This window comes from Bombus bifarius, unplaced genomic scaffold (genome assembly GCF_011952205.1).
Source record: "Bombus bifarius isolate JDL3187 unplaced genomic scaffold, Bbif_JDL3187 scf7180000008193, whole genome shotgun sequence".
NCBI classification, from domain to species: Eukaryota; Metazoa; Arthropoda; class Insecta; order Hymenoptera; family Apidae; genus Bombus; species Bombus bifarius.
Genome location: NW_022884501.1, coordinates 1,584,799 through 1,611,890, shown reverse-complemented (window position 1 = coordinate 1,611,890; position 27,092 = coordinate 1,584,799). Strand labels below are relative to the sequence as shown.

Here is a 27,092-nt window from a genome sequence, read left to right as displayed (position 1 = left end):
GTGAATCTGCGTACGTCCCGTGAGAACTATAAACGATTTTCTCGGTTGCCAGAGTCAGCTTAACCGCGCCGTCCGGAAACGACCACGAAGAAACTTCCCTTCGTCCTCCCGTAATCCTGTCCACGCGATCATTTCAATTATTACGACGATTAACAGAGGACTTGGATTGCCAAATCGAGTCTGGTACGTTTGCTTGTCTCCTGTAACAATGACGAATGGCCCATTGACGAGGATCGATTGGATGTTTTGAAACTGGCCAGGTTTTGCGCTTGATAAAACGGATTTTGATAGGGGAACTCGATGTGACAGGTGGAACTACGAATTGGTAATTTGTTTGATTGCGTATAGAATAGCGGGAATAATTATAGGATTCGAGCAATTTTCAATACGTTTTGCAGACTGGAAAAAAATTTTAGGAAGTAATATGATTTGATTAACAGTCATTTTTCCACCTACATCCTAAGGAAATTATAAATTATTTATTGTATATCCATTAGAAAGAACTGTGATTAAATATACATTTTTTTTTCTTTATTATTCAATTTGTATTTCACGATTTGTTCAGCTGGACATTTGGTAAATTTTTCTTAACTTAATTGCTAAATAACATGTGGATAGTTAAATAAATAACAGATATCCCCAACAGGATACCATCTTCGAGTTTGACTATTTTATTTCTTTAGTGAGGTTAGTGAGGTGTTTCCTTTTTAGCCTTCTTTCTATGAGAGTTTTGCTCGCTTAAGCAGCCAGTTGGTTTGGATGTGTTGCCGTTCTTTCCTTGACTAAATATAAATGTATATAAATTATATGATTATATTAATATAATTATGTGATATCTATAATATATTGTAATTACAGCACGAAATAATCACACAGTCCTTTAGAGACTCTAAACGACTTGCATGATTCGAACCATTATATTAATACTTCTTAACGTTGTACAGTTTGATGAGATAAAGAGCAGAAAAATAGAAACAGCGTTTTAAGAAACAAGCGATTTTTTCATGATATACTGCGAGCATTACAGTTAAAAAAATCTTAAGTCACGAAAAAGGAATTTTATATCGCTTTTAACGCATACATGATAAACTTTTAGTACATCGATGTTGCATGTATATCAGGTTACGTTCTGGGAGAAAACTCTCTTTAGATTCACGATACTTACTTCTCGTGCCGCGTTTAAAAGCAAGCTTCATGTATAATTCATACCGCTACTTATAGCGACTGTATCTCTAACTGGAAAAGAAAACAGCCCTATAAAGGTCATTGCAATTACCATGATTTCTTTCTTACTTTAATCACTTTAAAACCGCAAAATACCCCTCTCAAATTTATTTTATTTATATACAAAAATAACTTACCGTGTAATCCAACATAAGATGTTGTTGAGAATTGTGAATCTTAATCGCCGAAATAAAAGTAAAGGAACACTAAGGTTACACTTAGAGTTCATATTAAAATAGTTTCAGATTTATTTAATAAACGATTTCCGGGATTTTCGTCGATATACATTTGCACGCGTTTCAGCACTCTCTTTATCTCACCATCTTCTGTACCCTTGAAAATTAATGAAAATAAACCCAATCGTGTAACTTTCACGCTGCGGAAACAAACCTGCCCACAGGTGACCATAAATAATATTCCAATTCCAAACAAAGAGTCAGTCAGATATCTGGGCATGATTCTGGATAGAAGAATGACATGGAAACGACACATCGTAGACAAGACCAAACAACTTAAATCAAAATTTAAAAAATTCTACTGGCTCATTGGCAGACGCTTCAACTTAAGCGTGCAGAGTAAAATAATGCTATACAAAGCCATATTAAAACCTGTTTGGACCTATGGGATCCAACTATGGGGAACAGCGAGTAATTCCAACTTAGGAATTTTTCAACGATTCCAATCAAAAACTCTAAAATTCTTAATAGATGCACCTTGGTATGCTACCAACGAAACGATGCATCGCGACCTTAAGATACCTGTAGTTAACAAATAAATATCCAAATTCAGCAACAGATATAACATAAGAATTAACAACCGCCAAAACCCACTCAATTACTCAATTACTTGACACGATGGATCAGATTCGCAGGCTAAAAAGACATTATCCTTTAGATTTAAGCATCAGATTCAACTAGAATCAAACATACGATAAACACATATTATTCAAGTTAAAGTACCACACCAGAATAATTTACTTATAATTCTCAATGATTGTGAATTGATTGTAAAATTCTTCCAAATAAACAAAAAATCTTCTATACCACACTGTCAACGGAACAATTACATTCATCTGTTTTTCGAGACGCTGAGCACACACGTACTTTCGTACACTCATATTCACATACGCGTGTCACTACTACGCGGCTAATCTAGTCTAGCACACAAAATTATACATATCTCACTAGATATATTAAATTTTATAAAATATCTCTCGACAATACAGAGGTGATTTTATTTTCCAAAACCATATGACGAAACAACGTTAGAAAAAGGAATTTCATTCGTGAAATGTTAGACACCCCAAGTTACCTTTTTCTGACCTTAAAACAAAAATGATCGCTGACGACTCCAACACTCATTCTACGATTTTCTTCGCGTTAGGCGCAAGCTGCGCTGATGTACGACGCCGTATTCGTCCTCGTCGAGGCGTTCAACAAGTTTCTGAGAAAAAAGCCGGATAGAAGCAACGTGAGGCGAACAGGGATTCCTGGCGGCAGTCAGATTACCAACGGCACCAGGGCACTGGATTGCAATAACAGTCGGGGCTGGGTGACGCCATTTGAGTATGGCGATAAAATTTCCAAGAATCTGAGAAAAGTAAGTCGACGCTAACTTCTTTTTTCGCAAAACCCAAAAATCGTTTTAAAAATAGATATCATGTAATATAGCGAATCTAACTTTTGTCTTTGGTTTTACAGCTAAGTATAGTAACTAGATAGTTACTATAAAATCACGACTCATTGCCAGCTGCAACATAAAAATTCCATTACTAATTATATGTTTCGTTTAACTAATTATACGTTCAAACATATATTTTGATTTTCAAGACCCATCTCCTATTTTTGTGTAAAATGAGTATTTAATAAAAGTTATATATTGTGCGCCATGGTATTTACACAGACAGAATTTATTTTAAACCATCGTTCAGACATCTTAATACTAGCAAATTCAGTTTGTAATAACGAAACGCACATTTTATTTAAAAATTGACTTTGTTATCCACAAGTACATACATCGTACCAAACATGACATGCAACGTTTACAAAAATACAATAGTCTAAAATGTAAACTATTCGGTTAGAAATTAAATCGTGAAATCTGTTCTACAAAAAAAAAAAAAGAAAGAAAGAAATAATTCATCATTCACAACTAACTACTTTTCTCACGTATACGAAGTCAGATAAAATATAGGAAGCGTACACAAAACTTTTTCCAGGTTGTGATTAATTATTATATGATTTGCCGAGATGCAGTTGGAACAATTTATAAACCGATCACTCCTGCTGCAAGAATTTCGTAATCGTTCAATTTTGGTACCAAATGCACAAACTGAAAATCTATTTATGTTTCATGAATTCTTCATGAACAGCTTTTACGACATGATCGTTTATTCACTACGCGTACATCTAATATTGGCACATATTTCCAACGAACGCGGTATTCACATTAAAAACATGACAAGACTACGCAGCTCTGTCGAAATGATTCATTCGGAAATTCTTGAAGCGCGGACAGAAACGCAGAAATAGTCAATATATTTGAAATACCGGTGGCAACCGAAATTACCAAGGACCCTTGCCGACGTTTCTCTGCCATTGACAGTAATTGGCGGTTATTCTGACTCTAACGGCATTCCTACGTCCACGTCAGATCGTCTCCCTTCGTTCTATATACGTACGTATACAGTTACACCGGAAATGGCGTCGCTATATCTGCAACTTTGCTCCTCTTCATCAATTTATCGTCTGACAAGATCAAGAAATTCCTCTTAGGCGAAAGAAATTTTTCCAAATTGATAATCATCGATAAAAATTTGTGTATGGCAGTAGCGTATAATTAACGATTCGAGAAAAATAAATTTCATTTTCGTAAAGTGTCGTACATGTTAGTCGTGTTTGTATTTATACAAGACAAGTTGTGTTTGGCTCGAAATCGCTTCAATTCAAATAACATGAATTTAAGTAAATATCTGATAAAGAATACTTAATATAGCATATATTTTAAAGTTAATTTAGTTTAAGAAATGGAGATATTTCGAAGAACTTCAGCTTCACGTGAAGTGTGAAAGGATATTTTAAGTTTAGTAAATAACCGATACACACTGATAAAGTGCGATTGAGTAGCTTGGTTTTAAGTCGTTTGAGGCACGTAAATTGACTAATTTGAACGAAGCTTAGAAAGCTCAAAGAAAGTTCACAAATGATGTATTGAGAGAAAAATAAAGAAATTTGAATTTATTTTGCTTCCATCTCATCTTGTAAATTTTTATGCTATCAGAGATAAAGATACTTTCTGTTGCGTTTTAGTGTTTGTTGATAGCTTATTAACTTCTTTGCCCTTCCACCACAATCCTCTGTAAAATTCTTATATGTTCTCAACAATGGCAACGAACGATAAACAAATATTTTCGAATTTTACTAGATGATTATAAAACAAGCATACGCTATCGTAATATTCGTAGCATGGAAGTATAAAAGAGAAGTAGGTCATGACATACTAAAATCTTGGTTATATGGAACCACACTTGACTGAAAAATAGTCAAGTTACTAAATACAATGTATCTCCATATTAATCGCATCATATATTATCGACAAAAAACCGAAACATTATTTTTAAAAATATCGATAAAATATAAATAAGATATATCTTATCGAAAAAGGGCTACATTTGGTTTTAGACAACGTAATCTTCGCAAACACGTGCTACTGTGTATTTAAAAACCACAAAAACAGAGTTGCAAAATTTAACACTCACGCGTGTTTAACTTTCAGGTGGAAATCGAGGGACTAACTGGGGAGATCCGCTTCAACGATGACGGTCGCAGGCACAATTACACCCTCCACGTCGTCGAGATGACGGTCAACAGCGCCATGGTCAAAGTAAATATTTTTTTCACCCAACGAACACGAGCCGCGTGCCTCCGCCCCCAGAGACCGAGGCCAAAATGTAATCGGACAGTTTCGAAATTTTACAACGTAAAAAAAAAATAAAGGGAAAAAAACATCGAAATTGTCGCGTGGAAAAACTCGACAATACCAATCCCTTTTAATTCCTCGTTTTATGTTGTTTGCTGTTTGACGAAGTCTACGGTCCGATGACTTTACGCAGCAATGTTGACTATCGGTGACTATCGACCGACATGGACGCGAACATCGCTGTACGAACTTCATAGAGATAGCGACGTGGCTGAAAAGCTATTAACCGTTCACGATTTTCCTTTCAAGGTAGCTGAATGGACAGACGAGGCTGGATTCCAGGCCATTGCCGCGAAATACATTCGACTTCGACCGCATACCGAAATTGAGAAGAATAAGACCTACATTGTCACTACTATTGTGGTAAGACATTATGTTACAGTGTTTCTAAACACTCAAAAACCGATGGACACGTAATATTTTCGCTTAAAAGCGGTAAAACAATTTTTACAATTTTTAAATTTTAGATTTTCACAATGACCAGATGACATATTATTAATGACTCTTTGGGTTTCAATCGTATTGTTAGTACGTTGTGCTTTGTTTAAAATCGCACTTGCTCAAGCCAGACTTGAAGTGTCTACGAAATATCGGAATAGAGCGTAACATACTACTAACACGATTGAAGCCCAGCGACTCACAAATATGTCATTGTTATGTTTTTACTACAAAAGGGTAAAAAGTTAAAGGATCTGTAAAAAACTTTATGAAATACCATTTAATTTAATACTCCATACGATAGAAAACGCAGCTAATGCATAAAATGCTGAAGTATTGGCAATTTGTAATTTAAAATTGACAATCTATATCAAATATTGAAATTTTATCCTGAGATTTTTGAGCGTGAGTGTAAATGAAATGGATATAAATTGAATATCTGAATTGAATATTGGTTGAATAAATGGAGACGTGTATCGACTAAATTGTCTTATTTATTTACATTATTTTTTAATGACACAGGAGGAACCGTACATAATGAAGAAGAAATCAGACACTGGGGAGATATTGACTGGCAATGATAGTTACGAGGGCTACTGCAAGGATCTAGCTGACCTTATAGCTAAGAAATTGGGAATATCGTGTAAGTATTTTATTTTCAATGTACATGCTATTACACGGTTTTCAAAGTTTATATCTTTATGTATTCTGTACAAGATAAAAAGTAATTAAACCGAATTAAATTAAATTGCAAGAATGTCTTGCCCTCCTATTTATTCTCTCGAGTCATTAGCAATTGTTACACGATAACCGAAGCTCATCCAATCGAACTATAAATGCTCGTCCATATGACTATCATTGATATATCAATTTTATGAAGAAAAAGGAATAAAATTAAAAAAGAGGATGTTACACATGAAGCCCCTAGTTACCCCGCCCTTAGAGGTTCAAGAACCTTTTTCTCGCCCACTATCCATCTAAATTGAAATCGAACATTCAAAAAATTACCATTACTTTAACAATAATTTCACAACTTGTAAAATATCGATATTAAATTTAATATACATATATACATTAAATTTCCCTTTTCTAGATGAGTTACGAATAGTTAAAGACGGTAAATACGGAATGGAAAATCCGGACGTTCCCGGTGGTTGGGACGGCATGGTCGGCGAGCTGATTCGGAAAGTAAGTTTCAAAGAAGTCGACGAATACATTTCATCGCGATCTAGATGCGTTTTTCACAATAATACACTTTGGATGTCGGTGTATTGGGGCGGACTAAAGGATTTCGTGTAACTACGCGAAAGATTGTACTATTGATCGAGGTCCAACGAAACGAACGTTCAACGAGCTGTTTTATCTTTGGGCAGAAAGTACGAGGCTCTTCCACCAGATGCCACGAGCTTGCAAGCTCTTTCATCTTGTCTGCTGTATTTCGAGCTACATCTGGTGGACGAACTTCGAAAGAATGAAATGGGAACGCGAGAGCTGTTTATTCGCATTTGACGAAAATGATTCCAAAATGAAACATTTAGTGTATTATTATTATTATTAAATAATTATATTAATATACTTTATACTATATTGTTTAATAATTCTTCAAATAACGAGCATATTGTTTGGACGACGTATTTTATTCTAAAACTGAAAAGTGTTGTAAATTTTACCTTTTGTAATATCATTTATTGTTATCTTCCTGTTTTATAATGTAAATTCTTTTATTAACAGTTGTACTATATTTTTAGGAAGCAGACATTGCCATTGCTCCAATGACAATCACTTCTGAACGTGAACGAGTGATCGATTTTAGTAAACCTTTCATGTCACTGGGTATTAGTATCATGATCAAGAAGCCCATCAAACAGAAACCTGGTGTGTTCAGCTTCTTGAATCCGCTGAGCAAAGAGATCTGGGTCTGCGTTATCTTCTCCTACATCGGTGTATCCATCGTTCTTTTTACCGTGTCCAGGTAAATGCGATTTTTCCGGAACTGTTCGCTTCTTTCGACGGATACACGGTTAAGTAGATACGGTCGGTATATGGTCAGACATATGGCGATACGTATGTTCCATGCGTTTAATGTTTCTTTGAAGCACACTTAATATTTTTCAAATTCGATTTAAACATAGTATTTCGATTAACAATAGAGAAGTTTCTCATGAAAGTGAATTTCTATGAAATATTGAAAGTTTGTAACTTCCTTTCGTTATATATTTCATCGTGCATTGCGCTTGTATGATAAAGCAATGATAATGCGTGTAATATTTTATATACAAATATTTGCTATTGCTATAACTACTTCCAAAAAACAATTCTTTTTAATTAAGTAAATAAACGAAATTCAGGGACTACGACAAGTATATATAGTAGCAAGTATTATAAATTTTTATTTTCGTTTATGCGTATTTTTATATATCCTATCCTCCAATATATTCATTAACACGCATATTGTAAATCAAGGAAAAGGGAAGCTAGGCCTTAGAGCTAGAGAAAGCAGTAATTTATTGTAACAGAAATTCCCGTATTCGTGATTGATCGGCACATTCAATGCCACACACAAACCACACGACATTAGTTTCCCTTTAGCCTTTTCCTGTCGATGGCTAATTACACAACAGCTTGTTTACCTCTTCGCCACAGTTTGTTTCAATTCTTATCTCGTTATTTATCGTTCCTTATTTCACGTGACTTTCCCAAATACGATTTTATACGATCTTAATCTCGATGAAAGACCGATGAAACCTAAACAATTGAACGTTTAATTACCGAGTAGCGGATATCTTGGTCAATCATTGTTTTTCTTTTGAGTTCCTGATTAATTAACCGAGAGAAATACGGCCAGAGGGACTTCAGATTTTCTTTTGACGATTAAATTTTATCTTCTTTAATGAACGTTTTTCTTAAACCTCGACTCGTATTGTTGGGTCATACGTGACTACTGTAGATTAGCTTAGGTCGGATAATTTTAAGGTATTCTATATTTTGTGTTTTATGTGTTCTATATTTTATATGATAAAGATCACAGGTATCAGTAGTGGGATCATTTATTGTATAAAATAAGAATCCTAATATTAGCTGACCTAACATACGTTATTGAGGTGATCCAGTGATAGAGTCAATACCTATGACACGATAATTTCAATTCACGATTAACCCAAATCTTTAGTCATAAAATTAATTTTCCTTCAAAGAAATGTACAATTTAAATCAAACAAAGCTTTTAAAAGAGCTAAGAGTCGAAAAGATTCAAAATTAAGAAATCTGCAAATTAAAACAATTCACGGAATATCAAATCTATTGTTCAATCTATTTATTCTACGTACAGAATATTAAATCCTAATCGTATGTCTTCAAAAACACAAACGTAATACATAAAGGTCTCGTCATTAATATCGCACGTTCTCCACAGATTCTCCCCATACGAATGGAGAGTACTGACTCTAAGCACCGGTGGGGATCCCACAATGGGTACAAGGAACGATCCCACGCTACAACACCCACACGGATCGCAAGGATCTCCTCACATTCCAACCTCGAGCATGGCGAACGATTTCAGTATCATCAACAGCCTTTGGTTCGCTCTAGCCGCGTTCATGCAGCAAGGCTGCGACATATCACCCAGGTATTCGTTCATTTCCTCCTCTGCAACGATCATCCTCTGAGCCTCGTGGTAACGCGAATCGCTATCAAGTGCAGGTGCTTTGTAAAAACTAATTAGCTTAATCTCGGTCAATTATCAGGCTTTCTTTTTACGTCGCGCTCGAGTCCTCTTATCAGTCAAGCGGTGCTATCCTGGGAGCTTCTAGAACCACTCTTATCTCGAAACGTTGAGTAAAAGCAAGTTGAACATCTTTTATCAGTATCGCGATAGCGATCGAAGCGCACGTGGAGAAAGGTTTGAAAAATGTTTGCCTGGTCGTTTAGCGGAACAACGCAACGATAGGAAGCGTTGCGTGTTACGAGGGAAAAGATAGCTGGTTTCTTTCTCGACTAATTATAGCTACTTTCGCTCTGCGTCCTGTTTCCATTTCCGCGGTACAAGCAAATGGGGTGAAGTGCATAAAGTACACGGCGCGCACAGAAGAATGGTTGTCTTTTAGTTGGAACAGGTCAACCGCGTTGTCTGCTAATGAGATGAATTGGATAAGATTCTAAAGGTTCGTCGCCCCGAACTCGCTTAAAGTCACCTGGTTAAACACTTCGCGGTTCTTTTTTTGTTTTCGTAAGAACAGGCAGAGCGATTCTTTTAAAAGAGATTATTTCTGCGTAATTAACAAGTTTCGATCGAAGATATGATAAATTACGAAGGATTTAATAGGCGAGCTTATAAACGCCTCACGATGATGTATTGTTTTATTGTATGATTGTAATTAACTGTGTTGAATAATGTATCGAACCTAATACCTAGTTCTCATTTAGACACCGATTAATATAGCAAAAGTATTTCTATAAAAGTGTGTTCTACTAAAAAGAACCTTTCTATTTCATCGGAGACGTGTTCATAATAAACAATAATTATTATATTCTATCCGTTATTTTGCTTACTTTTCAAAATCATTTCATCGAAGCGCATAAGAATAAAAATGCGATAACTACGATATCAAAAGCATTACTTATCGTTAAAAAATTGCATGGAGGCAAAGTACGCGTCAATAGCAGCGTTTACGTTAAAGGGGAAAACAGATATTTCATACGTAACGACCTAATACAGGTTTAAGATGTCCTTCAACGCATGATCTCCATCGCCAACCGGTAGCAGATAGCTGAGCGATGATAACCTTTAGGAGGGTGATTTACTGGGTTCGCCACCCGGGGGTTAAGGTGCAGGGTAATTACTGTTGCAAATTCCTTCGTTTAAATTACAACTGCGTGCCAGGTAAACGGCGATTATAAACCGCGTGGCCAGAATTATCAGAATATAATCGGATTACATTTCGTAGTCTCGTGCCGGGCGTAATTTAGAACGGCTCTCTCGCAATCAGCGCCGTGATTAGGCCTCCTAGGCTATTCGAGGGTGGCTCATTTGAATGAGCGTGCCGTTTCGTAGCCGCGGCTCGAAAATTCCATTAGCGACACGCTTTGCCGCCAACCGAGGCCGTATGTGCTACAGTGCCTATAAAAAGTATTCGAACGTTTACCATAAAATTCTTTTACGTGCTTTGTACGAAACTTTTTGAAATTTCATTAGCACTATAACGAAACACGACTATCACGATAATAATAATAAAATTTGAAGTCGATGTAGAAGTTAAGTTACCAGACGTTTATTGCAAATATATTTGTAGTAAAAACTTGAACATATAATTAGTGTTAAAGATGATCTCATTAAATATATCGTGGCTTATCAATATCGTAAGTAATCGAACGTTCAAATACTTTGATAATCTTAGCGAAATATGCGCTTTCAATAAATACCTTGTAACTTTTAAATATATCTTCAGATTTGTTTAAAAATTTACCACTATAATCATGATAGCCGTATCGTATTACGATGATAATGAGATTTCAAAATATTTTCTGCGATATATACGGAAGAAGTTTCTATGATTTTTCGAATACTTTCGTGAGTCACTGTACAGTGGCTATAAAAAAGTATTTACATACCCTTATTTTCCAATAAGGCGTCTTTTTATCAAGTTCAAATGTAAATGAAAGTACTACTAAATCATAGGAAATTTAATCGGGTTGGATTTAATTAATTAGTATGTAGATGTGATAATAACAACAATGATATGCAAATACCTTTCATAGCCATTGTATATATGTATATATGAGTGTATGTATGTAGGTGTTCGATCCAATTCGACCCTCTTTTTTCTTGTCTTTATATCCTTCTTCCCACGCATGAAACATTGATCAACTGACCTACGATCGCGGATAATACATTTCATGCTGAGCCAAGTTCTCGCCTCCTTTTTGCATAAATGTCCATGCGATTTTACCGCATTTTTACCCAGTTTTCGTGTACGACGAATAATTGACGTGTTTCTTCTGCTCGTAGAACGTGTCGAGATTATGCAGAGTTATACGGTCATTCTTGGATTACGATCAGATATTTTTTATCACTTACTAACTATAGAAATATGTATAGATTTTTAAATATTTTTTAAAGAAGTAAATAATGCAGTTTAAGATTAATTTTACTTAGAAGCTTGTTAAAATACGCTGTTACGTATGAACCTCTCAAAGGCAAAATTGATCAAGACCACTCTTTATAAAGTTATCATTATTCAGGCACGTAATTAGTATTCGGCATCCTAAAGAAGAAATCTTATTTTCATAAATTTATTTATCATAAAGAGATGGCATAAATGCAGGTTCCAAGGAAAATTTAAAGAAACAATATTCGTCGTTCTTCGTGAGACGTGAGAAGTTCACGATAAAGAAGATGTCACTCGCCAAACATTTATATTATATAATTTTAGTATATTTTAACCTAGACACGAATATAACGAAACTCTTTGAATTGGCATAATCAGGAAATAATTTTAAAGTGCCTCTACACTAAAGTGCCTCAGAAAATATCGCATAACTTAAAGGAATTTCCCAAACGATGTAATATTATCAAATATCAAATATCAAAAAAACCAATCGTATCTTTTTCATTAATTTTCTTTCATTCACGACTAAATGAATTTTCATTTATTCGTCTCAACCTACGTAAAATTATCAAACGTGTAACGTATTTTACGGAACACTGAAACACGACAAAACATAATATATTTTCGACATGCGTTAATCCTTCCTAAATCCCTCGAACGGGATATATCGTTCGTTTTAAAACAAACAGGAGCTCGAAATTGCGAAGGATGAAACCGTTCGCGACTGAACGTCTCGTAAATCTTTGAAGGAGCGATCGCGACGTTTTCGCGGGCCGTTTCAGTCGCTTCGGAACTAGGTCTCGATTAATTTCCATTCCACCATACCAACCCATCGCGAGGTAGCCTCCTTGATTAATGGTTTAAATATTCGCGCAGCGCCCATATGAATTGTAAATTTCGCGGAACCTTCTGTCCCCCGCCTCCGCCGCCCCTCGTTCCGCTTCTTCCGCGATACGACTTGTGATTCCGCCGTGGACACCATGTAAAGCTTCGTTATTAAATATCGTCACATCTACTGGACGAAAAGTGTAATCACATTGAAAAGCTGCCCTCGGGAAAGAAGAAGAAATAGAATAAAAGTTACAACTTTGTGAGGATTTTGTTCTTATACTTGGCAAGAAGTTGAGGAAACTAATAAGAAAAGAGGTGCAAAACGTTTACTGCTGAGGAATTGTAAGTGAGGTGAGAATGTGCAATTTGAGAGAGAGGGTAATAATTATTAATGTTACATTATTATGTATGATATTACTATGTGTGTTATAATATATGTTATTATATATAATATATGTACATTATAAGTGCGCTATAATATATAGGGGTGTTTGCTACGTTCTTTAGAAATTATGTCCGAGAGGGGTGATTATTGAGATGTTTGATAAGATTGCAGCTTAATGCTTAATGCTTGCTTTACAATATGATAATTTTTACCGACGTAGATCACTTGGTTTCTCAGCAGATAAACAATAATCATATGATCTGGTCTGCAGATTATAAATTTCTTTCTTACAGTTTCATAATTTTTCACCAAATATGATAGTCAGATAATTTGTCAAATTAAAATTCCATTTGTTTTATTACCAAGTTTGATGAGGTTATACGAAGATAGTCATTAGTATTGGTAATTTGTAACTTGTAATATATTAAAGTTTAAATGAACAAGACACTAAAACTTTGTACTTTATAATTGGTACAGGTGATCAGTTCGACTACTCGATGGCTCATTTAGTAGAATCTTCGTGGTTTAAAATAAAACAAAAATTTTAGAATTTTTATCACAATGATAAAGTGAATTTTTCAAGAAAAAAACATATTTTATATATCCGTCAACTTTAAATAGACTACTCTATAATTTCTTAGTATGTTAATTCTCTTATTTACAAGTAATTACCAATTAATATTCAGCACTCGTAAAATCACATTTAACAGGTCGATATCAGGACGAATCGTCGGCAGCGTCTGGTGGTTCTTTACCCTGATCCTAATCTCCTCCTACACTGCCAACTTAGCCGCGTTTCTAACCGTCGAGAGGATGGTCGCGCCGATTAACTCGCCGGAAGACCTGGCCTCGCAAACGGAAGTGCAATACGGCACACTATCTCACGGATCTACTTGGGACTTTTTTCGCGTAAGTTCGTCTCAGATTTAACGAAGTAAATACAGTAAAATATTAGGTTATAACATAGGATAGGTATGATTTTTAACGATCTTTAATCATTTTTACTTCACCGATTGTAAATCTAAAAAAACATTCGTTTATACAAAGTATGTAAGAATTAAACAATTTTACTCGAAAAAACACGGAAGAAAAAGATTTTAATTTTAACCTTTAACATGCCAAGATAGGAATATACGACGATAATAATAATAGCGAAGAACGTTGATCTTTAGTACAGTGGAGATTAGAATAATATCTAGTTTTAAAATGACAAAATTATTCGGTAAAAGCACGAGATTTAGGACACTGGCATAACATTTCATATGTTACGACCTAATATGTTAAAGCTATATTAAAATAATATATTATTTTAAATGCTCGATTAAAAAATACATAAACGTAATTAAAATTCCTATTAAAGACTATTTTCCTTTTTCATAGAAATCGCAGATTAATCTCTACAGCAAAATGTGGGAGTTCATGAACTCACGAAAACACGTGTTTGTAAAAACGTACGACGAGGGTATACGAAGAGTGAGGACCAGCAAAGGAAAATACGCTCTCCTGATCGAAAGTCCGAAGAACGAGTACATAAACGAGAGGGAACCCTGCGATACAATGAAGGTCGGCAGAAATCTGGATGCCAAAGGCTTTGGAGTAGCAACGCCATTGGGATCTCCTCTCAAGTAAACTTTACTGCTTTATTGTACTGTTTGCTTTTAATTTATCTCATTCTATGTAATTACGTTTGCATCGATGTACCGCTTTGACATCCTTGTTGCTTGAAACTCGCTTTGTATTCTTTGATCAATAATTTGTCGACTGTCAGATCTTGTTTTCTCATGTACTCGTGTACATTGCAAGTACAGGCTTGATTCGAAGTATGGTAAAATTGAAACATGTTTGATGATAATATTCATGCAGGTAAAATAGATTCAAGTATGCCTCTATACGTACCATAGGAATATCTAATATGTTCAGAACTGCGTAGCTATCGTGTGCTGCACGTTAAACTTTTCATTTGAACCATTGAAGTTTTCAGTGTATAAAGACGAGCAGGTAATAGCATGCAACACTAGTGGCACACGTAGCTTCGATATAAATTACGCGAAAATAAGGTAATATTCGACGTATTAGAGGATTAATAATAATCTTCATAGAAAAAATCAAGAATGAAAATAAGTATAGGAAATACAGTATGCTGAGAAATATTCCCGATTATAAGTTGTTCTTATTAACCCGTTGTCAATGGCACAATATGGGACAGTAGAACATAAAGTGGTAATTTTCACAATTACTGCAACGATAACTGCACTATTATAATCCTTTTGACATCACTGATCCTATGATCTAATCTCATTGTAAATGTGGAACTGCATATTTCCTTTGAAAAATTATATTTAATCTACAGTATCTACATTATATTAAGATATATTTTAAAATTTGAATACGTTACAATTAAAAGGAAGATTTCTTTCAAAAGGGTTAAACCAGAAATTTCACACGATAATGAGGAATCGAGGAAAGCATCATCTCCTCGCTCAGTAGCACAAACAGACGAGATTTAAAGAGCAACGTGCTCGACACGGTAAATACGAAAAGTTTCGAGCCTTCGATAATTCTCTACAAAGCCACTCACGATGCATTCGAGCAAGTGTAACGCACGAATTGAATGGAAGGACAGGTTCGACCTATTTCTTCCATACGAAAGCATAATTAACGAGGTTTTTTAGCGATCAGGAAGAGGCGAAGCATTTGCCCCTCTAACCCGCCCCTTTCGTGGTTCTTTGAAATTCCGTCGCCCCGGGTCTGTGCCTCCCTTTCGAAACACGCCACGTCGTTCCACACAATTAGCATAGAAAAACTCGTACACCCATTTTTCCGTATCATTACCGCTTAAGGGACGAGTCGACCCACTCTGCTCTCTCGTCTCGACTAACCAATTCAATCTCGTCGAGGTTTCACCCCCTCGTCCGGAGAACATTCAATTTGTAATTCAACGAATATACGAACATCGATTTTATTACATTTGTTTGCGGCACAATCGGCTTTCTCCCTCTGATATCTCTTCTATGTATTTTTTCCCTATACGCTTTCTCCTTCTTCGGTCATTAATCTACTTTCTGTGAACTTCATCTAAAAAGTTGTTGAATGTCATTTTACAAACTGGCTATAAAACCTTCTTTTGTTCTTTCACGTTGTATATTTTATAAATTAATTTAACATTTTCGCTTACTGACATACGCTTCGATTATTTATAATAAGCAACGTTATTCTCGTAAAAAGATATCGGATTTTATACAGCCGTATTTTTTTAACAACGAATCCGTTAATATACGTACAGTTGAGAAATCTTAGTAAGCGATTTTTCTCCGGTATTTTCACGCATAATGTTGTTGCCGTGAATATGGATGACGGATAATGGAATTAGTTTAGGGTATCGATGAGTATAACGATAGAACGAAGAGTTATTCTTAAGAACATATAGGTTGGATCAGCTTGCATGTGCGCAGATTTGATTGCGTGTGATAAGAATGTGTCGTATGTGCGATGTCTTTAAGAATAATCGAGAGAATCATTCGGGAAGTCAGAGGAACAGCGTTTAAAAAGATCGAATCGTACTGAGTGAAAGTCATCATTGTTATTGTATTATCGTTGTTTTATATTTAATAAGTAAAAGCCTGGCTACAGTCCAGTATTTCTGCAATGTCATATTTATTGTATTTTCTGTAATATTATCCTTTTCTAATATTCGACACGTTACAGAGATCCGATAAATTTGGCGGTGCTATCGTTGAAAGAAAACGGAGAATTGACGAAACTGGTGAATCGATGGTGGTACGACAGAACAGAATGCAGGCACGGGGACAAGCAAGATGCTTCTAGAAACGAATTATCTCTCAGCAACGTGGCGGGAATATTTTACATCCTGATCGGTGGTCTGCTTTTAGCCCTGGCCGTCGCGCTGCTAGAATTCTGTTACAAATCACATACGGAAGCTACCAGAGCAAAGGTAACGAGCTTGCACCACTCCGCAATAAAACTTTCTCCGATACTAATCTCAAACTGTGTAACTCACACTTTCGTTCGTAAGTCACGGAGCACTTGCTCGTTTCAAACATACGCTTTAATAAAATTTTCGAAACATAATGTAATTTAGTTCCTCTTATGATACGCGCTATTGATAAGCATCAATTTTATTTTCTAGTTACCAGACCTTCGGATACTTAAACTTTCCTAAATAGAAATTTGTTTCATCCACCAAATATTATAATCAGCTTACTTACTTTGGATATTTTACTATGAATATTTTAACGGATAAACGTATAAAAATCCGCAGCCTGATAATTACAATATCCATTTACGGCTACGTATTCAAAGTATATCCGTCACTTGCGAACGATAGTGTAAAAACTGTATCCGATGTTTCTCCTTGCAAGCAAACGAGTAGCAATCAGCGACCGACGTTATTCGATCGCGCATCGTAAAACGAAGAAAGAAAAATTCTATTTATCGAAACTCACAATTTTCCAGATCCCATTGTCGGACGCGATGAAGGCGAAAGCTCGATTGACGATCGGTGGTGGTCGAGATTTCGACAATGGCCGGGTAAGTAGCCTGACGAATCTACACTTCTAGATCCTTGTTATCGATCGCACGCGTACCACGCGGTTAGAGTAACGAGCTCGTAGAATCGTGTTGGCAACGGACAAGCAAGGAAACGGACTGAAACGTTCCACCTATGTTTCTTCGTTACTCGATGAAATAAAGCTTGAGAAACATATTTGCAACTCGCCGTACTTTACCATCGTAGAAGAAGCTATATATTTTATATTCAGGAACGTTTTCATCCCTTTTCCCCTGTTTCGAACCAACGATCTCGATGTATCGTGTAACATACGTCGGTAACATGGCGGCATCGGGCTGCATTATGCATATCCGTGTAATACAAGAACCTATAATACATATGTATACATAGAAGCATATAATAGAGAACGTTTGGCATGCAGTTAGCAGCGTGTATACGTTCGACGTGTATATTGTGATCGAAAGACGGTCGAGTATCGAGAATTTCAAACAGGGGTGTGGTTCTCGAAGGCTGTTTCGAAGACACGATCGACCCAAGGGCGATAATCGATCGTAGTCCATATGTATATCGTATATAAATAGATATGAAATAGATATACATATATATAAATAAATATTATATATACATTTATATAGGTAGATATATATATATTATATATATATATACATACGTACATGCGTGCGATGTGCGGCTGGCTGGATGTGTTGCGCTCTTTTCTACTCTTTCACTCTCTCACTCTCTCTCTCTTCTTCTTCTTCTTCTTCTTCTTCTGTCTCTCTCTTTGTACTCGATGGATGCAGGAGACGTAATTTTTGCTCGTTTTGCGCGTTTCGTTCTACTTTTGTTTTTGTCTCTAGTGGTACGGACTGCAGAGTTAGACGGAGGATGCATGCGCCTTTCCCGGGACCATATGTGAGTACTCTTTAGCCCTTAATTTTAAATCCCCATCGTACGGTTTACGTCTCTCTTTTGCTGTACCTATCTTCTCTCTTCCAAATTTCCTCTCTGCTTCTCGTGTACATCATCTTACGTAGCTTTCGTCATTCTCATTCATTTCGTTCTCTTTCATCTTTATAATAGAGATTTCGATATGAAATTAGCGAATCATCAGCGGTATAGTATGTCTGCAAACTTTATTAAACCTGATCAAAGTCGTAGATACTCGATTTTTATTCAAAACTTTTCACGAACACGGCTCACTTTCTCACACTTTCTTGCGCCACTGTTCTCGATCATCTATCTCGAAGCAGTTTCTAAGTAGATTAATTAATTAAATAAATTTGTACACTTCTCTATATCGATGCACGATATCATCGCGGAAACCGAGCAAAGTAAATTCAAATAAGAGGATTATTAAAATTCTGAATTGTGTAATTTGAAGCTTAAATCGTCAAATAGTTTGGATAGTGTAAATCGACCAGATATTTGCATTTCTCTGCAATTTAAGTACACACAGGCGTCCTTCTACCTCCTGCTTTCGTTCCACGGCTCTTCCTTTACTTTCTACAGCTTTGGTTATCATGAAAACGCTGGCTTATAATCGCGAACTGAGCATGGCTTCTAGCGACGTTTTTAGAGGATCGTGCGAATGAAACGTGACTTGATCGAATGGCATGCAGCTTTGGAAATGCTTGTACGTTGGACTGCGTTTACACTGCTACTATTGCGCACACGATATATTAAAGATGGATCGTAAAGCTGTACATTAAGTTACAAATATTCTAAACCGTCGATAACAACGTTCACAGATTGCCAATGTCGAATCATATTTTTGGAACGATCGATATTCGATTCTATGCTTTTCAAAAGAAACATTTTATGTTGCATTGAATTTCACGAATTTACGAATATCTGCGTTCAGTTCGACAAAACGAAGAATGCTGTATCGTTCCACAAACCTACATCGACAAATTTTTGCCCTTTTGTAGAATTTTTCTCAAACAATATGTGTCAAGCGCGGTTTCGTTTTTTTCTTTTTTTTTTTATTCCGTTTCAAGCGCTTTAAACGCTGCAAATGGAATTTTCAGTAGCAGTGTAAACAAACCTTTGAACGGAACTATGCATCGAATGACAACTCACCTTCATAGAGACGTTACTCTCGCGCCAAACGGGCGATAGAATGAATTCTTTCTCTTTCACTTCTCTACTCTTCCGGAGCAAGTACGTTTCACAAAAGGCAGGACGGTAGAACGACGACCGAGAAGGATTTTATGCACCGTTCGCGAAACACGCGTTTTTTTAACGAACGGGAAGTCGTTTGTAACATCGCGATTCACGGCACGATTACTTTTTACCACTCTCGCGCAATACACGCGACCACGTAATTCCCATACAAGCCTGGATGATAATTATCTGCAGACTGTGGATGTTTATGCGGATGAAACGTGTACAGCTGTACAAAAAACTGTGTAAGATGTGTGTAAATGTATAATTACGGACAATTTCGAAGAGAATCTCAACAGGTAAAATTCGAATAATTCGACAAAGATGAGTATTTTGATAGCGTTAAATATCGTTGCAGTAAATTCGTTGGTCTTATTCTGGAAACTTGTTTCAGATGAAAAATACAATTCGTTATTTTGAGATTACAAACCGCTCGATGCTTGTAAAAAATACTCTATCTGAGAATTGAAAAATTGCATTATAAAATTGTATTCTTTATCTATACGACAGTAACGGTTCTAGGTTTATAAACAGCGTACATGAAAAATATTATAATTCATTCAAGTGTTGTAGAATTAAAGAATGGTTCGTGTATAACATGCTAACAGTGGCATAGATAATTTTTCCATTTTTCATTCCACTTGAAAAATAGATATCTCAAAACAGGTTTAAAGACAAAATTGAAATAAAATCAAAGATCGTATAACATTTATTTGAAAAGGAAATGCAATCTGGTTTTGAGATGTTCGTCTGAGGAAAAAGGACGTACAGCGAAGTCTGAGATAAACTTGTAATTTTTATTACAAACAGAATTTCAGATGTCAACTCTGAATCTATTATCCTATCATTATCCTTCCATTGTAAATAACATTATTTTCACAAAGCAAAGTGAATGAGAAATTTCAATCTCCCTCGCACAAACGGTACATGCTGTTATTTGTACTTTTAAATCGAAGCCATGTTTTAATGTATAATATTAATTCTTGCAGAAAGAAATTTAAGATTTCCATTATAAAGCTACGTGAAATCTATTCGATCTTTCTACTATTTAATGAAATTATTCCGTAGCATGAAACATTAGAGCATGACTTTAACCAAAACATATTGAGGACTAAATATGTAGTAAGACGATGCGTAAAAGTTGCCTAAATGGAAGATTATTGGAAAAAACTTGTTAAAAATTATTTTATCAATGTATGAAAGATATATATCGAAATAAAAGATTAGGATTTTAAAGATGTTCGACAAAATGTTGCTTATGTATATTTTTCAATATATAAAAACCGGTCAAAATAATATCTTAAATTATAAAATCATTCCTCTTAAACGTATACTCATTATAACACCCAATTTCCTGTTCAAGTAAAACTCTCTGACAGCTTAAACCCTCGCCTAACTCAAATCAATTCACAGTCCCAGCAGCATAAACATCCGCAGTTCACTCACCACGAAGAGCACCGTTCACACGAAAAATCGCCCCTATCCAGCCCCATGTAGAAACCACCGTAGGCCTAACGCGCGAACCATTGGATTTCCAGTACTACGCTCCGGCAAACGCGATTGGCAATACCGAGGGCGACCAGGTACACAGCAATACGCATACCCAGGTGTAAATTACCCGGAGGAGAGCCCAGGCGAGTCGCCCGCCATCTCCCTGCCCACGCCTCCACCGCCGCCGTTGATGGCGGCCCTGCCTCCACCGCCGCCGCCGCCGCCCAGAAGACCGCCTCGAAGAAGCGTCACCTTCGCGGAGTCGCCGCCGAAGAGCCCGAAAAAGTCCAGGTTCTCGCCTTTCCTGCGTAGGCCGAGCATCACGATGCTAGACATCGCGGTGCCCTGGACACCGGCTTCGCCGCGCGTCTGGGCTGGTCGTCTCGGCGAATACAAACCCGAATACATCACGTAAAAACGAAAACAAGGAAATAAATCACAGTACGAGCACAGAAGCTCTCCTGTCCCGTAGGCTGGTCATAGATCGTTAAAATTTCGATCGTCCGACAGCCTGGCACAAAGATCCAAAGATCCAATAATCCCGAGCAACGCGTTTGCCGCAAATCGAATATCCGCGACGCTCGATTTCTCGAGCGTATCCCTCGATCGTTGTTAGTTCCGTGTTCCAGAGAAGCTCGAAGGAGTTGGAATTTCGAGCGTCGATCACGAGAACGACTCGTCTGTTTGTTCAAGTTCCTCGAATCGTACTGCCACACACACACACACACACACACACACATACACACACGTGATTTGAGATCGTCGATGACGTGTACCGAGTCCTTTCGGAATGATTCGTTCTTGCGAACAGGAACTAAACGAGTCCGAGGAATCGCTCGAGGGGAACGCAGAGGAGCCGTGTGTCACGACTGATCGACGAAGATTCTTGGTATCCATATTTGTTTCTGTTAGACGAGACGAATGATGGTTTTGCGACAGGAATCTTCGTGGACAGCCGTGTTTGTACATTGTATATATTACGTTGTAATCGAATCGAACGAGACGAATCAAATGGTGTAGAGAAAAGAGGAGAAGGACAACGCGTACGACCGGCTACCGGCGACGAGAACAGGTCGCGAAATTCGATAGTAGAATTCGATGGTCCTGGGGTGGGTGCATGTGCAACCAGCAACTCGAACTAACACACTCAACTGCCATTTCCGTGAGAAAGCCCTGTATACACGCGAGACACGAACGCGTGCACGTACGTATATGTATACATTATATTTCGCGAGGGAAGATACGCGGGTCGACCGAGAGAACGAAAGAACTTGCTGGAGGAACGATGAAACGAGGAGAATTCTGAAAGAAGTGACTGCGGATGAAATTCTGGCAGACATCGAACGAAAAAGAAGGAAGAAGAATAAAAGGGAAGAAAGAAACTGAAGAAGTTTGAGAAAACTGTGTGGAAACAGAGAATACAGGTCGACCGTGGCGTAACACTACTATTATTATTATCATTATTCTGATTACTATTATCGCGACAGCTAAGTTTTTATTACGGATTACTGTTCGTTACAGATCGTTGTACACCGGTGCAAACTATTTTGTGGATCTCGCGAGAATGGATAATTCGTTGCGTAAAGAAATAAAGAAAGGAAAGAAATAAAAAAAAAAAAAAAAAAAAAAGGAGAAGAGAGGAAGAAAAGAAAAAGAAACAACACTGGAGCCGCGATGCGTTTTTTAACTGACGAGAACGGTGTATAATCACATCGATGCGTGGGTACTGCGTGTGTGATAAATAATATATATATAAATATAAATATATATATATATACAAATATAAATATAAATATACATACGTATAGACGTTTATCGAGAGATGTGAGATGAAAGCGTAGGAGAAAATGTGTCAGAGAATGCGTGATGAAAGCGTATGTGCAGAACATAGGATTAAACGATAATCGTGTAAACGCATTATTAAGTACCTATCACTGCCAGTTCGCGCCGATCCGAGCCGAGAGAGGACGAAGGACAATTTTCCTTTTGTCGATGGACACAGACTTTTTACACACGCTGCCGTTTTCAGGCCCCGTTTTCACGCCGCAAAACGAACAGGTTTCCTTGCGTTGTCGGATCGCCGTGATCTGGCTCGAAGAACGACGTTTACGGCCAAGGTTTTTCGTGCCAAAAGACGATATCTCTCCCGATAACGATAACGTCCAGTGCTACGCTGTTACGAAAGAAGAGGCTGGGGTAGAGGAAGACCCCTGACGCAAGGTATAAAACAAACTTGAAATATATACATATATCGTTGGTCAAGAAGAGAACACGAGAGGAGAACAGAATACGTAAAAAGAACGATGCTCTATTAGTGAAAATGTTTGAATCGTTTGGATATTATTTCTTGGAAATATTCATCGAAAATGAATTTTCTGTTTGAAACACGCGTGCTTCTTTTAAATCGAATAAACAGTTTTTGTAATTGGAAATTTTCAAGCAATTTGCTATATAAAACACTGTGTTCGAGAGTTCTGTTTCGTTGATACTCTTTTATATTAATACGATAAATTCCACGATTCTAAAGGTGTATCAAGAGCGAAAAAGCAAAAACGCGCATGTACATATTTTTTTAAAGGTGATATAGATACCCTTTTAAAATTATGGATATTCCTCTTTTCGAAGCGGAGATTAACAAAATCAAAGGACACTGCTTCCTCGAAAAATACTTCTCAAGACGTTCAAAATATTGCGACTAGCGAGAAAATAATACGCCAGTAGTATAAAGTAAAAATCAAAAGCTCGAGCTCTGTCCACGTTGAAATGTAAAGTGCAGGCCGCCTGGAGCGTTTTTAAACCGTTTTGATCGATCTAAATCAAAATTAAAAATCAGAATCAAACTGTGTCAAACAAGCGTCGATTGTTACTCGAGTATCATCGTAGCACTGAACTGAACAAAGGGAGAGAGGTCGCGGAGCAAAATTGCATGTTGCGACGTATAAAACTATTTTTCTGGAACGCACTCTAACTATCCCGCCGAGAAACTTCGGTTCACATTTATTTACCGAAACAAACTGCCATAAACCGACGATTATCGAAGAACGAAAGAAAAAAAGAATACTCGTCAATTGTTCGTGAACCTTGGTGACTCTTCGTTTCTTCCACCACGAATTTTTTCTATTTCACGATTCCCCATAGATCCATTAAAAAAAAAAGAAAGGAAAGAGAAACGAGAATCGAGCCGACAGTCGAGCAAGTTTTATACGTGGCAGCGACGAGATCGATCTACCTATCATATCGCCAGATTTTCTTATTACGACTAATTGTTATCTATCAGCGGTTTAAATAACGATAGATAATGCGTATATCGGGTATTAAGCCGTTAACGTAACGATGGTAACACACGATGAACACGGTGATGCATTTATCGGAGCATCAGAACGGTGCGGAAGAGAAACTCGAGTCATCTTGATCGAAGGCCGCACGTTCTCACGACTTTACCCAGCGTGATCCATTTGATCAATGTACAATTTGCAGGACAGGCGTTATATACGTCTTTACAAAAAGGATAAAGTTACGAACGATTCGAGGGAAGTCAGATATTTAAATGGACGTTGGAAATGGAATGAATCCGAATCGCCGGAGTAACTTATTCTTGATAGTAGCATGGCGCCAAATTCAAATATAAAAGCGACGGTATTTTTGTTTCCTCCGTCGTTGTGGTCGTTAACGTTTTCATGTTGATGTTCGTCGTCACTTTTTCTATCCCTCGACAAACTCACCGATACGAAGCGGAACGAAAATAAAAATGAACAATGTAACAGTCCCCGTATACCGTCCCGGCGTCGTTACGAAACAACTCACCTGTTTTCACCTGTTCTTCCTGTTCACCTTTTACGCTTTTCCTTTTTTTTCTACGTAGAATTATCGAAATGAAAAAGAAGAAGAAGAAGATAAAGCTTGAAAAACTTTCGGGATATTCTACGACGGATGGTTGTAAATATTGTTCTCCTCCGAAAAGATCAGCAACGTGATTTTTCCATCGTACGAAGGAATTTCTAATCTTGTAAATATAACATGGAAGAGGATAGTTTTTCCAAAAAAATTTCATAGTGACTGACGTTCTTTCAATGTTATGTTTGACGAGAACAGCCGAAACTGGCAAAAGCAGAGTTATTTTGGAAGTATTTGCGGAGATTCAGTAGAATAGGTCAACGCATGGTCAGACAAGATCTCTATTTCTTTATTCATCCTTCTTTCTCTGTTTATCTTTTTATATTTGAAATAATTCTTATAACATCTTACATTGAATGACTGTAAATGCTTCCATATTCGCGTAGAATAAATAAGAAAATTTGCGTAATTTTTTCGAGTAATAAACATATAATGGATTTTTTGAATTAGTTGGATGCATAGAAATGTTCGATATCGTTGATCGAAAGCGATGAAAACGAACATTTGGTGAATAGTATTTATGAAAATCCAGTAGAATATCCCAGTATCCGATCAGACGATGCGTTACCAGCTGTAAAAGAAGGAAGCGCGCAAAGAGGCCGGAGAGAATAAAAGCGAAACTCGAAACTCGTTCGAAAAAAGAGCAGTTACGTAGAAAAAAATGTGGAGGGAGATCACGCGACGAAAGTCGAACGAATTTCAAAACGAAACATGAGAACGAACAAGCAAAATTATGAGGGAAAAATAAAGAGAAATAAGAAATAAAATAGCGTCTTCCAGTTTGCGCTTTCACCGATCGCTGCATAAGAATTACGCTTGTACCTTCGATTCGAGTATCCTTCGTCATCTCCCGTACCATTCCGTGGCATGATACGATCGATTCCCTTGTAAACCGTTGTATACCAATCAAATTTGTCACAATACAGGATCGTTTATTTAAATGTAACCTGCTATGTGATTCGATCCGACCCCTACCCAATTGCGTCACAGGTAAGTGAATCATTAATTGGTAATTTATATTTCAATCTGTAGGCGAAATTGTCTCCTTTATTACGAACAAAATTACAAACACGAGAATATAAAAATAATTGAAAACGGGACAAAACGTAGAAAAGAAAAAATTGATTGAAAGTTGTGAATATAATCTGAAAAATTGGACAGTTTGGAGAATAAAGATTTTCCCCGATAGGAATTTATTTTTTACGCGATTGGCCACGGTTTATGAAGCAGCTAAATATTCGGTTATTGCAAATTGTCCCAGCGCAGTGCGGAAACGCGCACAATGATTTATGGAGAGAGTTGTGAGAAATCCTCGCGCACTTCAGCCCTTTTGTACGTAAAGATAGATACATTCTACCATCATCGGATATCGCATAAACCGCGCGCCATGCGAAATTTCGATGAGCAAAACGTGAATAGAAAGTTGCCTACGAACGTGGCGTTGAAAGTATATAACGTTATAAAAAGTAACGACCAAGCGGAACAACGGGGTATACCGGACAAATTAACATATAATGAATAATAAAGTGGTAGAAAATCTGCTTTTACGGTAAGTACAAAGTAAAAACCGTTTTACCGGGCGATAAAGAAATATTCTCCATTAGACTAAGTACGAAAATTGAGGCAAATTGCTGTTTAGTTACGCGATAAAAAAAAAGGAAAGGCCTTCCAAGGGGAAATATTTACGTCCAATGCTCTTTTCGGAATAGTAGGCGTTACTTTTTTAACGAACGACGTTTGTTCGATGTAGTTTTCAGCTTTCAGAGCTTCTTTCTTTCTCCCTCCTCCCTTTTTTTTTACTATCTCGAGGCTAGAAAGGTCTCTCTTGTATTAAATAACAGGATGTTCCTTTAAAGTTGGATCTGTTGCGATTCAGGCAACGTACAAAGCGGTATTCAGCGAAAAAGAGTAGAACGAGACTTTAAAAATTGTATCTTGAGGCGGAATACGTAAACAGAATGGTAGACGCGAAGAAACAAGGGCAAGTATATAAATATTTCTACGACGCGGTGTAAGTGTTACGCTTCACCCTTTAACTCGAGTCGGTAATTATTTT

At 36.9% G+C, this 27,092-nt stretch overlaps 1 protein-coding gene across 2 annotated transcripts in view; it reads left to right on the top strand.

Moving 5' to 3' along the window:
- LOC117209715 (glutamate receptor 1) overlaps window positions 1-21,397 on the top strand; it is a 335,559-nt gene extending 314,162 nt beyond the window's left edge. Inside the window, exons 8-20 of one of the 2 annotated variants that reach the window (XM_033452011.1) lie at window positions 2,608-2,823; window positions 4,999-5,106; window positions 5,452-5,565; window positions 6,163-6,283; window positions 6,734-6,828; window positions 7,389-7,612; window positions 9,053-9,265; window positions 13,671-13,869; window positions 14,341-14,585; window positions 16,666-16,912; window positions 17,434-17,508; window positions 18,346-18,400; window positions 21,190-21,328. In XM_033452011.1, the coding sequence (XP_033307902.1) occupies window positions 2,608-2,823; window positions 4,999-5,106; window positions 5,452-5,565; window positions 6,163-6,283; window positions 6,734-6,828; window positions 7,389-7,612; window positions 9,053-9,265; window positions 13,671-13,869; window positions 14,341-14,585; window positions 16,666-16,912; window positions 17,434-17,508; window positions 18,346-18,366 (1,878 nt within the window). In that variant the 3' untranslated portion in view covers window positions 18,367-18,400; window positions 21,190-21,328. Of the gene's footprint in view, window positions 1-2,607; window positions 2,824-4,998; window positions 5,107-5,451; window positions 5,566-6,162; window positions 6,284-6,733; window positions 6,829-7,388; window positions 7,613-9,052; window positions 9,266-13,670; window positions 13,870-14,340; window positions 14,586-16,665; window positions 16,913-17,433; window positions 17,509-18,345; window positions 18,401-21,189 lie in introns of both variants that reach the window. The other variant, XM_033452010.1, reaches the window with a different exon arrangement.
- Window positions 21,398-27,092: the final 5,695 nt, after the last annotated feature.